Raw genomic sequence first — 13,653 nt, 5'->3', positions numbered from 1 at the left:
CATTGAAATCCAGTTCCTGGGTGCGGTGGCACACTCCTTTAATCCCAGCACTCAGGGAGGCAGAGGCAGGTGGATCTCTATGAGTTCAAGGTCAGGCTGGTTTACAAAGCAAGTGCAGGACAGCCAAGGCTACACAGAGAAACCCTGTCCCCAAAAAATAAAACAAAAAAACCCAACCAAACACCACTACCACCAACAACAAAAACAGAGAGAGAGAGAAAAGAAAGAAAAGAAATCCAGTTCCTCAAGATGTGGCACATGCTCTATTGAGAAATAGGATTCAGAAAAATCTCCTTTACTGCCCTCTCCGGCTCAGAGGGCCACAGGCTGTCCTGTGACCTAATTCTCAAGTTGTTTAGGGAGTTCCTTATGATGCAATCCTTGCTAAACACCATACACTTTGAACAGAGAACTCAGAACGAGAATCTTTTTTAAACATTTTGAGCCAGATGTGGTGGCTTTTAATCCTAGCGTTTGGGAGGCAGAGGCAGGTGGATCTCTGAGGTCAAAGCCAGCCTTGGTCTACAGAGTAAGTTTCAGGACAGCCAAGGCTACACAGAGAAACCTTGTCTTGAAAAACCAAAACAATAAAATAGAAAAAGAAAAGAAAAAAGAAGTAGAATTCAAGATATAATTAGTTAAGATGAGGTCATATGGGGGGTAGAGTCGTCACTGCATGTATTACCTGGTGATCTCATGAAAAGAAGAAATTTGGACGTACACATGCTGACCACCTGGAGACACAGGAAGAAGACAGGTTGGTGCATGTGCAAGAGAGAAACAGGAGTATGTCCCCTCTCGAAACCTTGAGTAGAGGCCAGCTTTGGTACAGGGACACAATACACCACGTCACTTATCTGGTTCAGCTTGTGGTACGCTGCCAGGAGGCAGCTCCGTGTTCTGTATACACAATCCCTTCCTTGACCCTCACAAGTGGTTTGAGAGAGAGGGTCTTTTGTTCTCTTAGAAATGTGTGAGGATTCAATGTTCTTTTTCTCTCCTTCTTTTTGCAGACAGAATCTCACTAAATAGCTTGAGCTGTCCTGAAACTCACTATGTTGACCAGGCTGGCTCTTAACTCACAGAGATCTGCCAGCCTCTGGCTACCAAGTGCTGGGATTAAAGGCCTGTGTCACTACACTTGGCTTCACAAAATTTTCTTTATCTCTCCAATAAAAACAAAAGAAAAAAAATACAAAATAAAAACAATAAAACAATAAAAGCCAAACAAAACAAACAAACAAACAAAAAACCCAAACCAAACAGAGAAACAAAACTTAAAGATAATTTTATTTGAATATACAGAAAACCCCAGGGCAGGCAGGCTGTCTCAGAAGCTGTCCAGAGGCGGAAGAGACAAAGACATGCTGTTTGAGTAAGGCTTGGAGGTCCACCAACAAATTGAATAAGCAGTCTTGGCTCTGCCCAGCATCTGAAAGAAAGAGAAGAAAAAAAAATAGGGAGGGAGGGAGGGAGAGAGAGGAGGGGGGTGGATAAGGAGGGAGGGAGGAAGGGAGGGAGGATGGCAGAGGAGGGGAAACCTTTCTGGGTCAGAAAGACAGGCTGAGCCAACAGAACCTCAAGGTGGCTTTGGAGCCACTGCTTTCAGGGGCGGGCACTCAACATGTTTATTTCTGTCTCTTTAGCTAGCCTTTAAAGTGACTTCTGCCTTCCTGAGGGCTGGCCCTTTGGCCCCAGTGATTGACGCTCCCATCTGGATTAACTCTTATCTCTTGGATGGTTTGTAATATTAGATGTCCACCTTACTGAAGAAATAGCTTTCCACAGTGGGCTTCCACAGAGCTACTGTAACTTCTCCCTCCCAGAGGATAAAATCTGTCTGGGAGATGTGCTGAAACTTGGAAATGTATATAGTCCACTTTTACCCTGAATATCTGGAATTACAGATCCGAGTTTTCCACCAGAAGGGACTAGACTGCAACTGCTGACCCACCCTTTCGTGTGACCTCCAGGCAATGGGTGGGGACTCACTTAGGAGATAAATAGCCTCCCATCCCGTCCCTTCTGGCTTCTCAGACCAGAGAACCAAGGACATGTCTGAAACTTTTTGCTTTCAGGGAGTTTTCTTTTTTGTTTTGTTTTGTTTTGTTTTTTTTTTTTTTCAAGACACGGTTTCTCTGTGTAAACTCTGTAGGCTGTCCTAGATACACTTTGTAGACCAGGATGGCCTCGAACTCACTCACAGCGATGCGCCTGCCTCTGCCTCCCTAGTGCTAGGATTAAAGGCATGCGCCACCACGCCTGGCCAAGGGAAGAAGTTTTCTTAAAACTAACCTTTTAATTTTCTTTTGAAGACACCAAGGTCTGGGAGCCACATGACCTGCGCTTTCTTTATATAAACAGCAAGCCACACTTTGGCTCCCCGCAGTCTTTGGACTTCAGCATGAGCATGTCTTGCTGGCTGGCGTGTGTGGCCTTTTCTGTCTTCTGTGTCTTAAAAGCTAGCTCTCTGGACACTTTTGTTGCCGCTGTTTATGAGCACGCTGTGATCCTGCCTGCTGTCACCCTGTCACCCGTATCTCACAGTAAGGCATTGGCTTTAATGAACCAGAATTTGGATATTCTGGAAGGAGCAGTCGTATCAGCAGCAAAGCAGGTATCCTGAGTACGAACTCCGGGCTTGCTAGAGTCCGGCAGGGAGTTGGAGGGGCTGGGTAGCAGAGGGTGGGAGCGTGGGAGCGTGGGGGGGGGGGGGGCGCGTGGGGGGTGTGGGGGTGGGGCGGAAGGGAGGAGTCTCAGGGAACCAGGCCAGTTCTCCTTACAACAGTAGCTTAGCCAAGCGGTTTTGTTTCACAATTAGAATCCTTTCACCTCAAAAATTACTAAAGACACTATGACACATAGTGTCATACACAAATGGAGGAAACGGAGTTTGGAAAATAACATTTGGCTCATTATCTAAGCAGGACTTTTGAGGAACTAAACCATCAGCAGTTGTTTTTCCTTTCTCTTACACACAAAGGGCGGATTAGAAACGCGGCAGGGACCCCTGCTATTTTCTTTTTGAAACATTTTGAAAGGTGATTGTTTATTTTATGTGTATGAGTGTTTTCCCTGTGTGCCCTACAGAGGTGAGCAGTACCGACTAGATCTCCTGGAACTGTTCCAGGCAGTTGTGAGAGCCCTGTGGGTGGCTGAGACTTGAACCTGGAGTCTCCTAAAGAATAGTCAGTGATCTCAGGCCTCAGTCATCTCTCCAGTAGCCCCCTTCAGTTTTGTTTGTTTGTTTGTTTTAAAGACTATAATAGCTTCAGCATTCTTTTGTGCTCTGGTTTGTAGGGTTCTGATAAGTTTACAATCTGACAAGATGGGGGGCGGGGTGTTCAGAGTGTATGGCCACAGACTTTCAGCTTACAGTCTGAGACAGTTAAACTGGTTACAAACTCCTTACACTGAGTATCTAGTTATCAATTCATTTTAATTTCACTATCAAAGTTACGCCCACTACTGTCCCTGAGTTGGATGACGTGTGAAGCTTAAAAGCAAACTTCACAGTCTAAGTGTAGATAGATGGGTTTAAGGAAGATACTCGTAGGCCAGTTATAGACCAGAGACATCTAAAGTACGGTAACAGTTATAAACAGAAACACACCAGTGTGGTGGGGTAGTGGCACCAATGCCCCAAAAGGAGAGGCAGGTAGATCCCTGTGAGCCTCAGGCCAACAAGGGCTACATGCTACACATACCATGAGACACAGTCTCCAAGTGAAATATATATATTATGTTTTTTACTGTTAAGTCCCCCTACCTGCTGCAGGGCATGGCTTGCATACCCTGCCCTCTACCCTGAACTCTCCAGCTCAGGGTGGGGGATGGGGTGAGGGGAGGGGTGGGGATGGGGCATCCACTCTTTCAGTTTACATGTTGGTATTGTCTGTCACCTTTAGTCCAACTTTTTTTTTTTTTTAAAGGCCATAGCAATCTTGAAGGTGGCTTTCCAATCCCAAAGTGCCCTGTTGGCTGGGAGATTACTCTCGGCGAGGAATAGGCTGGCTGACCTCTGCATGGTGTCTTTCCTTCTGAGGAGCAGGGGTCATGTTTACTTAGAAGAATCCTGAAGCAGAAGAGACAACTCAACAGGAATTAATCCAGACTCAGCCAGGCCCAATCGACCAAAGTTCAAAGAGGGGTTGATTTGGAGGAAGAAATAGGTTTATAGTTAAGCGGAGCAGGGGGTTACAGAGCTGTGAGTGGCTTTGATGGCTGTTAGTGTCCACGAAAAAATAAAAATAAAAATAAAGTCACTGATGTGATAATGGAAGGATTATAAAATTAAAGGGCCTGGGAAAACCAAGTATACATTGTACTCTCAGCACTTGGGAAAGTGGAGGCAGAAGGATGAGGGATTTAAGGTCATTTTAAATTATATAGTGATTATTGAGGCCACTTGGGGTCATATGAGATCCTATCTCAAAACCTAACCAAACCAAACCAAAAAGCAAGTAACACCCTTATTCTCATTCCGGCCCCCCCCCCCCCCCCCCCGTGTGTGTGTGTGTGTGTGTGTGTGTGTGTGTGTGTGTTTGAGATAGGCTCTCTCTATGTATTTCTGCCTGTACTAGAGCTTGCCGTGCATTCTAAGCTGGCTGCGACTCAGCGAGCTCCTTTACTACACACGCAGCCTGGCAGGTGATTTCTCAGTCTTCTTTTGGCCCCACCTCTGATGGTTTGTCTGCTTCAGAGATTCTTGTTTTCCAACTCTCCTTTTCTAACAGGGTGCACATATTATCGTGACTCCAGAAGATGGTATATATGGTATACGTTTCACCAGGGATACTATCTACCCGTACTTGGAGGATATCCCAGACCCTCAAGTAAACTGGATCCCCTGCGATAACCCAGACAGGTAATAAAGCAGTGTAGGTAGGGGAGCAGGAGGGGGTGGTATAAGGAGGTGCTGTGGTGAGGGGGAGAGTGGATGTGATCATATGTCACTGTGTACATAAAGAAATTCTCAAAGTTACAAAAAAAAAAAAAAAAAAAAAGAGAATTCAACTATGACCCTCCACTTGTTTTACCTGGGCCAGGAGTTGTCGAAGACATCGAGCAAGTCCTGTGTCAGTCAGATTTCTGCTGCTATGACTATGTAGCTGCAGTAACCAACTTCAGAGGAGGCTCAGAATTTCCGAGGTTTTAATCTATGGGTCACCTGGCCTAGCTCTTTAGGCCTGTGGCAGCATCAGACATCATGGTGGCAAGGCACGGTAGAGTAGTGTCACTCACTTCAGGGTAGCCAGAAAGGGGTACGGTTGGGAGATGGGTAGCCACAGCTAAGCAGAACAACAATTTGCCTCCTGGCTCTTTGAATGGACTACAGTATTCCAACATAGTTAGGACAGATTCTGCAGTGCAATTGTTGCCTGGGTAGGGAGCTAGATTCCAGAGTGCCGTCTCCCAGCATTCCTCTAGTTCTAAATTTTGATTCACGAAGGTAGAGTGTTTCTCTTTTTCTTTTTTGTTTTTGAGACAGGGTTTCTCTGCATAGCCTTGGCTGTCCTGGACTCACCTGTAGACCAGGCTGGCCTTGAACTCACAAAGATCCACCTGCCTCTGCCTCCCAAGTGATAGGATTAAAGGCGTGCACCACCACACCCAGCTGAATGTGGAGTACTTCACAGAGCTCTTATCAGCTCTGTTTCAAGAACAGAATGTGGCAGGATTTGCTTTATAATATCCAGAGGACACTGCAGACATTCTAAGATGAAAATACAGCTTCACATATAATTACAGATTTGATACAGATTATGATTCAAAAATATGTGCGGCTGGATTCTTAACCCCAGAGTAATTGTCTACTGCCAAATTTCCACTGTTGGTGTCCTCTGAAGTCTTTTGTTGTCTTAATCCTATTATTTGGAATTGTTGTATATACAGTTATAAACAAAACCCATAGATTTTTTGTTAAAAGTTAATCCAGATTTCAAAACCAATTCTCTCCCAATGGACATATACCAGGTATGGCTCCACCCCGGTACAGGAACGACTCAGCTGCTTGGCCAAAAACAACTCGATCTATGTTGTGGCAAATATGGGCGACAAGAAGCCATGCAACACTAGTGACGCTCAGTGTCCTCCTGATGGCCGTTTCCAATACAACACTGATGTGGTGTTTGATTCCCAGGGCAAACTGGTCGCAAGATACCATAAGGTAAAATTATTTAATTAATTAGTTAATTAAGCAAATATCAAATAAAAGTGAGTAGGAGAACAATTATTATCTATAATAATAAATGTCCTTTAGGCTGCGTGTGGTGGCGCACGCCTTTAATCCCAGCACTCGGGAGGCAGAGGCAGGCGGATTGCTCTGAGTTCAAGGCCAGCCTGGTCTACAAAGCTAGTCCAGGATAGCCAAGGCTACACAGAGAAACCCTGTCTCGAAAAACCAATAATGTCCTTCAGAGGAAAAGAAGTGACAGCACAGAAAGTAGTATTGAGATGTGACCAGTTTTTATAAGGAGACCCACGGCATTCCCAGTGCATTCAGCAACCCAGGCTTATGTCATGTGGGGTGGGTGAGAGTCACCTAGAGCCTCCTTTACTGAACTTCTCTGTCATCTTTTTGGTTATGACTTTTATTTTATTTTATTATTTTTTATTTTTTTGGTTTTTCGAGACAGGGTTTCTCTGTGTAGCCTTGCCTGTCCTGGACCCGCTTGTAGACCAGGCTGGCCCTTGAACTCACAGCTATCCACCTGCCTCTGCCTCCCGAGTGGTTATGACTTTTAAACCACTGCCAAGGTAATAGGTCAAAGGTGAATTTAAAAGGACTTATAGAATAGACTTAGTCCTGAGAAAAGGACCAAGTTTTTTGCACATAGTGAGGTGTTTTTTTTCAATGGTTGTCTGTTTCGCCGCTACTCTGTAAGATTCAAGACAGTCTGTATGGATACCCGCCCACACCATCTGTACTGTGAAAGGAGTTGCTGGCTTCATTCTACTGGAGTGGGTCTGATTCCCTAAGGGGGCTGCTCTTACAAAGACAGAGGACATAGATGAAATGTGCACTGTCAAATGAACACATTTCACACGCACAGAAACGTCCCTGGAAGCTTCCTAGACTTTTATTCCCCCGCCTTGTTTGTTTATCACAGCAAAACCTTTTCATGGGAGAAGAACAATTCAATGCACCCACGGAGCCGGAGTTCGTGACTTTCACCACCCCGTTTGGGAAGTTTGGCATCTTCACATGCTTCGATATTCTCTTCCATGACCCCGCTGTCACCTTGGTGACAGAGTTCCAGGTGGACACCATATTGTTCCCAACTGCCTGGATGGACGTTCTACCTCATTTGGCAGCCATTGAATTTCACTCAGCCTGGGCTATGGGCATGGGGGTCAATTTCCTTGCAGCCAACCTACACAATCCCTCAAGGAGAATGACAGGTAGGGATTATGTAGTCTTTAAACTTTAGTTAGAAAGAACATTTAAAAAAAAAAGTAAGATAATCTTTTACTTTTCAACTCCTAAGTTCTTAAAGTTAATGCATTTTTTATAGAAAGTATTTTTTAATGACTTATTGTTTTATTATCTCTACGGGTATTTTGCCTGCATGTATATCTCTGCAGCAGATGTGTGAAATACCCTTGGAGGCCAAGAGATTCCTTGGAATTGGAGTTAAAAACAGTTGTGAGGCAGCATGTGGGTCCTGGGAATAGAACCCAGGTCCTGTGGAAGACCAGCCAGTGCTCTTAACCACTGAGCCATGTTTTTAGCCTAACTCCTAATTTTGAATATTTAGTTGTTGATATGCTGTCCACTCATTTTTAGATACATTACTTCATGGCTGTGTGGGCTATGCACAGCTGTAACCACAGCACTTGGAAGACTAAGGCAGGGGGATCCTGAGTTCATAGCTAGCTTGGGCTACATAGTGAATTAGAGGCCAACCTGGACTCCATAGAGAGACTATGTTTCAAAAAGAAAAAAAAAAACCCAAAGGCGATTAAAAATAATAAACATCAAAATAATACATGCCACTATTTGGTAAACTTATTTAATATTATTCAACTTGAATATGCACCTTTTCCTTCTTTCTTTCTTTCTTTCTTTTTAGTTTTTTTTTTTTTTTTTGACAGGGTTTCTCTATGTTATCTTGGCAGTCCTGGATCAATGTGTAGACAAGGCTGGCCTCGAACTCACAGTGATCCGCCTGCGTCTGCCTCCCAAGTGCTGGGATTAAAGGCGTGCGCCACCATGCCCGGCCTTTTCTTCAGTTTTAAATTCCAATTTATATGAAACTCTTTTTAATTTTTTTGTTTAAATGTCTTTATTATCATGCCCTGCTGGATTTCCTCTTGTCTTTGTCCCTGATCATCAGATGTCAGAGGAACTAGTGAAATATGTTGCTTAGAGGGCGTAAAACTATGGATTTTTAGATGCCAGCGACAACCATGAAATCTCTACTTCCCTCTTTCCAATTGTATTTCCAGGAAGTGGTATCTATGCACCCGACTCTCCCAGAGCCTTCCACTATGATAGAAAGAGCAACGAGGGAAAACTTCTTCTCGCACGGCTGGATTCCCAACCACGCCACTCCGCAGTGAACTGGACTTCCCATGCCAGCAGTGTAGAAGCACCCCCAAAAGACAACCAGGAATTTCAGAGCATTGTCTTTTTTGATGAGTTTACCTTTGTGGAGCTCATGGAAGTCACAGGAAATTACAGTGTTTGCCAGAACGACCTCTGCTGTCATCTAAGCTACCGGATGTTTGAGAAGCGAGCTGATGAAGTTTACGCCCTTGGGGCATTCGATGGATTGCACACGGTGGAAGGGCAGTATCACCTGCAGGTAATGTCTGTGTTGGAGGAGATTCTAGAGCCGCCACTCACATCTGGGCAAAGCAGAGTGTCAGATAATGAATGGGGGTTGTTTTCAGTATAGTATACACACATCTCACTTCCAGAAATATTTCAGTTAGGATTTCTATTGCTTGGATGAAACATAATGATCAAAAGCAAGCTCGGGAGTGTCTTGGTCATTGTTCTATTGCTGTGAGGAGATGCCATGACCAAGGCAACGCACATAAAAGAAAGCATTTGGTTGGGGCTGGCTTACAGGTTCAGGGGATTAGTCCATTATCATCATGGTAAGGAGAGTGTTGGCACGCAGGTAGACGTGGTACTTTCACGGTACTTTTCGGTTGTTATCTTTGCCATAAAGGATGCTCATCACACCTGCAGGATCTCTGCCACTCCTCAGCCAGGTTAGTAACCTCATTTCTCTGCTCGGCTTCACCAGAGTCATAACGTGCCATGTCATTCACACACTTGAGACTGACAGTTCTGGGGGACTAGAATGGTGCCTACTGGGTGACACTGTATTGACTGTGTAAACATTCCTGCCATGCATGTTTCTTTCCACAAACATTTGAGTACTACATGTGTGCTAGATGCACAACAGTGTCAGTGATGGTGTCAGTCACCCACTTGAGAAGTACCGTGCCTACTGGAGCACAAAGACATGTGAGAGGATGGTTCTGCATGGGCTGACATGTGATAGAACATAGTGTGTGTATGTTTTGCTAGAAGAGTATCAAGCTGCCTACTTTAATCTAATCTGGGGGTCCAGGGAAGTTTCTAGAGCTGGCGCTTGTGAGAAGAACAGGAGTGTGAGAAGGTATCCTTCATGGATCTACACATTTATAGTTGATCTGACTGTGCATTACAGGAAGCATCGATGACTAAAGTGCTCTATAATTAAGTATATTTATTACTTATTCAGCAGTAAATGAGGTGACTCTAAAAGGGAGAAATGTTTAACCAGCTAAGGATGCAGAGGTAGTTTTCTAGAACAAGGTATTTCTTCTGCCTGCCTGCCTTCCTCCCTTCCTCCCTTCCTCCCTTCCTCCCTCCCTCCCTCCCTCCCTCCCTTGCTTTTACTATTGTTGTTATAAAAATAGGTTCCTTATGCCAGGCACGGTGGTGCACACCTGTAATCCCAGGCAGACCTCTGTGAGTTCGAGGCCAGCCTGGTCTACAAAGTCCTGGACAACCAAGGCTACACAGAGAAACCCTGCCTTGAAAAACCAAAACCAACTAACCAACCAACCAGACAAACAAAAAAAGCTGCCTGTTATGTGGACCTTACTACATAGTTCAGATTAGCCTTGAACTGGTTCTTCAGCCTCAGTCTCCAGATTGCTGCGATCACGGGCATACATTGCCATATCCACCTTTCTGATGACTTCAATTCTACGTTTGTCTTGACTGATGTCTGCGTTTGCTTTCCTTATCTAGATTTGTATTCTGCTGAAGTGTAAAACTACCCACTTACGCACCTGCGGCAGTTCAGTGGACACAGCTTCCACCAGGTTTGAAATGTTCTCCCTCAGTGGCACGTTTGGAACCCCGTATGTCTTCCCGGAGGTGTTGCTGAGTGGAGTCAAGCTTGCACCTGGGGAATTTCAGGTACCACTCTTTGCTTAGTAGCGCCAATTAATTTAATATAAGAGGAGGCATTTTGACATCAAAACTTAACTCAAATTCTTCCAAATATAAATACCCCCACATTTGAAAAGGATAACATTCCCTTTGAGGATCATGAAAGACATTGAGCAGACTGGATTTCTTGCCTGAAAATCAATATTATTCGCATGCCCCCCTTTTTCTTTGCCCTTAAAAATAAAGATATAAAGCTTACTTGGGGCACTATATGGTGGGGGCTGGGTTGTTTAAGATGGTCTGTTGAGATAGTTGACTAGTTCAGGACCTGTCTTAACAGAGAAGCTCACCAGTACCATTGGTTTGTGATGGTCTGGGGCTCAGTGCCTCATAAGATTACCAGAAAAGAAGGGGGTGGGGAGAAAAAGCTGAAAGAGAGAGCATTCAGTGTGATTGTTTTCTGCAAGAAGGAAAACCTCCAAAGCCCAGAAATAATGGCTTGCTCCATAACCCAGTATGTCTACCCAGAAGCATTCTTCCTTGACTATGTGGGTCTCACTTTCAGTCCCCTTTACAGGAGTGACTGCAAGGATGAGGGTGCCCCATAGAAGGTTCCTGATGGGTGTGATTGCAGGGATGAGGGTGCCCTATAGAATGTTCCTGATAAGCATGATTGCAGGGGTGAGGGTAGACCATAGAAGGTTCCTGATGGGTGTGATTGTAGGGGTGAGGGTGTACCATGAGAGGCTGGGGATGCTTTCCTAGACAAGTACAGTATCAGGCATTGATTTATATGCATTAAATAATAAACAAACCAGAGTCAGTTCTGTCATTTCAGATTTTCTTTGTATCCTGCCACATCTTAAATGTTTGAAGAACAAAACTGGGCCATCATTTTAAGTTGTTGTTGTTGTTGTTGTTGTTGTTTTTAAGTACTGAGGGATTTTTTGTAACTTAAATAGACCTTAAATACTTTTCTGTGTTTTAATCAGGTATCAAGTGATGGGCGATTGTTTAGCCTGAAGCCAACATCAGGACCTGTGTTAACAGTCAGTCTGTTCGGGAGGTTGTATGAGAAAGACTGTGCATCAAATGCTTCGTCATACCTCATAGCACACTCACTGATAATCGTGCTGATTGTAGCACCTATTCTACATTACTTGTGTTGATAGAACTTTTCTATTTTATTTAGACCAATTGAAAATTAGTGGACGAAGAAAAAAAAAATCAGTTTGCCAACAGTGGCCTCTGGTGTAAGTTACTAAAATGCCCATTACTGTTGAGAAGTGTTTGTACACCAGACACACTTCAGGAAAATTAACAGAACTTTAAGCATTGCTCTGTCTTGGAACTGAGTGGCTGGATCAAAGGAAGGCCACACATGTTTCCAGAAGAAATTAAAAATTACAGCTAAAAGGCATGTCAATGTATCAAAACATATATTTACAAGAGATTTGAGCCTACTATATGTCTTAAGTTACGCTTAAGATTTCCAATGTGTTTGCTTGCTCTGTTAAGTACTTATCTAAGTAACACATTTACACTCTCTTATGGGCCAAATCCTGTCACTTTAATTCTTAAGCTCAAGTCCCAACTCCCGTGACCCCAGATTGTGACTATTTTGGTGTTTCGGGGGGGGGGGTGGGGGGGGAGGTAAAATGAAGTCATTAGCATGGACTTTAGTCCAATATAAGTGATGTCCTCAGAGGAAATTAAGACAAAGCCAAGCACTGAGTGAAGCCCGTGTGAGCACAGAAAAAGACGGACGGCCGCCTACAACAAGGAGAGGGGTCTCAGGAGAAAGCAAAGCTGCTAACATGTGGAACTCCTGGGACCCCAGAATCACGAGACAATACATTTCTCTTTAAGCACTCCAGTCTTCAGCTCTCTGTTGTCCAAACAAACAACAAACAACAGCAGCAAAAACATCCAAGTCCTCACCTTGGCCTCATTTTCAAATCTGAAGATCTGGACAGAGTTGTTTACTTAGCAGAGTGCCCATCTAGGCCTTGTCCCCAAGACTCCAACAGACTCCCAGAGAAGATGGCTCCTGCATTGATGGTGTGGCCATGAGGTCAGCAAAAGCCTAGAATTGGAAAACAAGAAAGCTGCATTTTTGAAAATATGTGTTTAATCTAACACTGAATGCTCTCTTCCAGTAACAGCCAAATCATACTACGTAGCAAAGCAAAGGGCAAATTTTAAATAAAAATATCTCTGAATGGAAGATAAACACAGTGTTATTATTTTTTTTTTTTTATCCATGTCTCCTAGTACAAAATGTGCCCTACTGAAAAGGAGAGCAGGGACTCACAGCAGTGATCCAGGGTGATTGTGTGTGTGTGTGTGTGTGTGTGTGTGGTGTGCAAGAGAATGTGTGTGCCTATTCTTGTTTCTGATATGGATGTACATGTGTAGAGACAACCTTGGGTTTCATCTTTGCCCCCCACCTTGTTTTAGAGAGGGTCACTTTCACAACTCACTGTTGAAATTACAAGGCTGGCCAGCTTCTAGAGACTCTGTCTCTACCCACATCTAGCCATAGAAGAACTGGTATTACAGGACACAGGGTGTGGCTTCTGGCTCTTATGTGCACTTACAGAGCAGGTGCTTGAACCTCTGAGTCGTCTCTCCACCCAAAGGACACTGATTTCTTGCTCAGTGGTTACCAGTGCCATGTCACAATTTCATCTTTATCTTTATAAGAGAGATAAGTTATATTCCTCATCGTCAGTTTGTAGCTACAGAGTATGGGAGAAGTCAGACTAAGGACTATGGAAAAAGTACATGACTAATATTAACAACATACACATATGTCCTGGAGTAAAGACCAAAGTGAGTTGATCATATCTGCTGATTTGTCACAGAAGAAAAAGTCTTGAGATACTAAGAAAAATGTTAGCATGAAGAATAAAAACATTTTAGGTCTGAAGGGTACGTTTACAATAATCAGTGAACAATCAGTATACCCAAAACAGAGTGAGCCTTCACATGTGTGTATGTGTGTGTCTATGTATATATGATGTGTGTGTGTATGTGTATGCGTGTGTTCAATGCATATATATATATATATATATATATATATATATATATATATATATATATATATATGTACAGGTCAGAGGTCAATGTTAGTTGCCTTCCTCAGTTGTTATCCACCTTGTTTTTTGAGATAGGGTATCTCTAATAAGAAGCTTGGTGAAGCCAGGAGCAGTCGCATATGCCCTTAATCCCAGTGTTGGGAGGCAGAG

General features: G+C 43.8%; 1 protein-coding gene across 1 annotated transcript; it reads left to right on the top strand.

Annotated features, from left to right (window-relative positions):
- The first annotated feature begins 2,036 nt into the window (after positions 1 to 2,036).
- VNN1 (vanin 1) lies at positions 2,037 to 12,039 on the top strand. Its single transcript, XM_084775143.1, has 7 exons — positions 2,037 to 2,617; positions 4,737 to 4,867; positions 5,977 to 6,169; positions 7,113 to 7,404; positions 8,452 to 8,810; positions 10,259 to 10,429; positions 11,395 to 12,039. Exons 1-7 carry the CDS (start codon positions 2,405 to 2,407, stop codon positions 11,569 to 11,571), a joined length of 1,536 nt encoding a protein of 511 aa, XP_084631269.1. The 5' UTR covers positions 2,037 to 2,404; the 3' UTR covers positions 11,572 to 12,039.
- Positions 12,040 to 13,653: the final 1,614 nt, after the last annotated feature.

Source organism: Acomys minous (assembly GCF_964271855.1).
Source record: "Acomys minous genome assembly, chromosome: 3".
Taxonomy (NCBI): domain Eukaryota; kingdom Metazoa; phylum Chordata; class Mammalia; order Rodentia; family Muridae; genus Acomys; species Acomys minous.
The sequence above is the reverse complement of the archived record's forward strand: the minus strand, read 5'-3'. Positions and strand labels throughout refer to the sequence as shown.

Bases quoted from the DNA above. Each gene is read 5' to 3' on its own strand.
- VNN1 (XM_084775143.1), top strand. From the start codon at position 2,405: ATGAGCATGTCTTGCTGGCTGGCGTGTGTGGCCTTTTCTGTCTTCTGT. The intron at 2,618-4,736 runs GTATCCTGAGTA...CTTTTCTAACAG, and splicing joins TCGTATCAGCAGCAAAGCAG to GGTGCACATATTATCGTGAC. The intron at 7,405-8,451 runs GTAGGGATTATG...TTGTATTTCCAG, and splicing joins TCCCTCAAGGAGAATGACAG to GAAGTGGTATCTATGCACCC.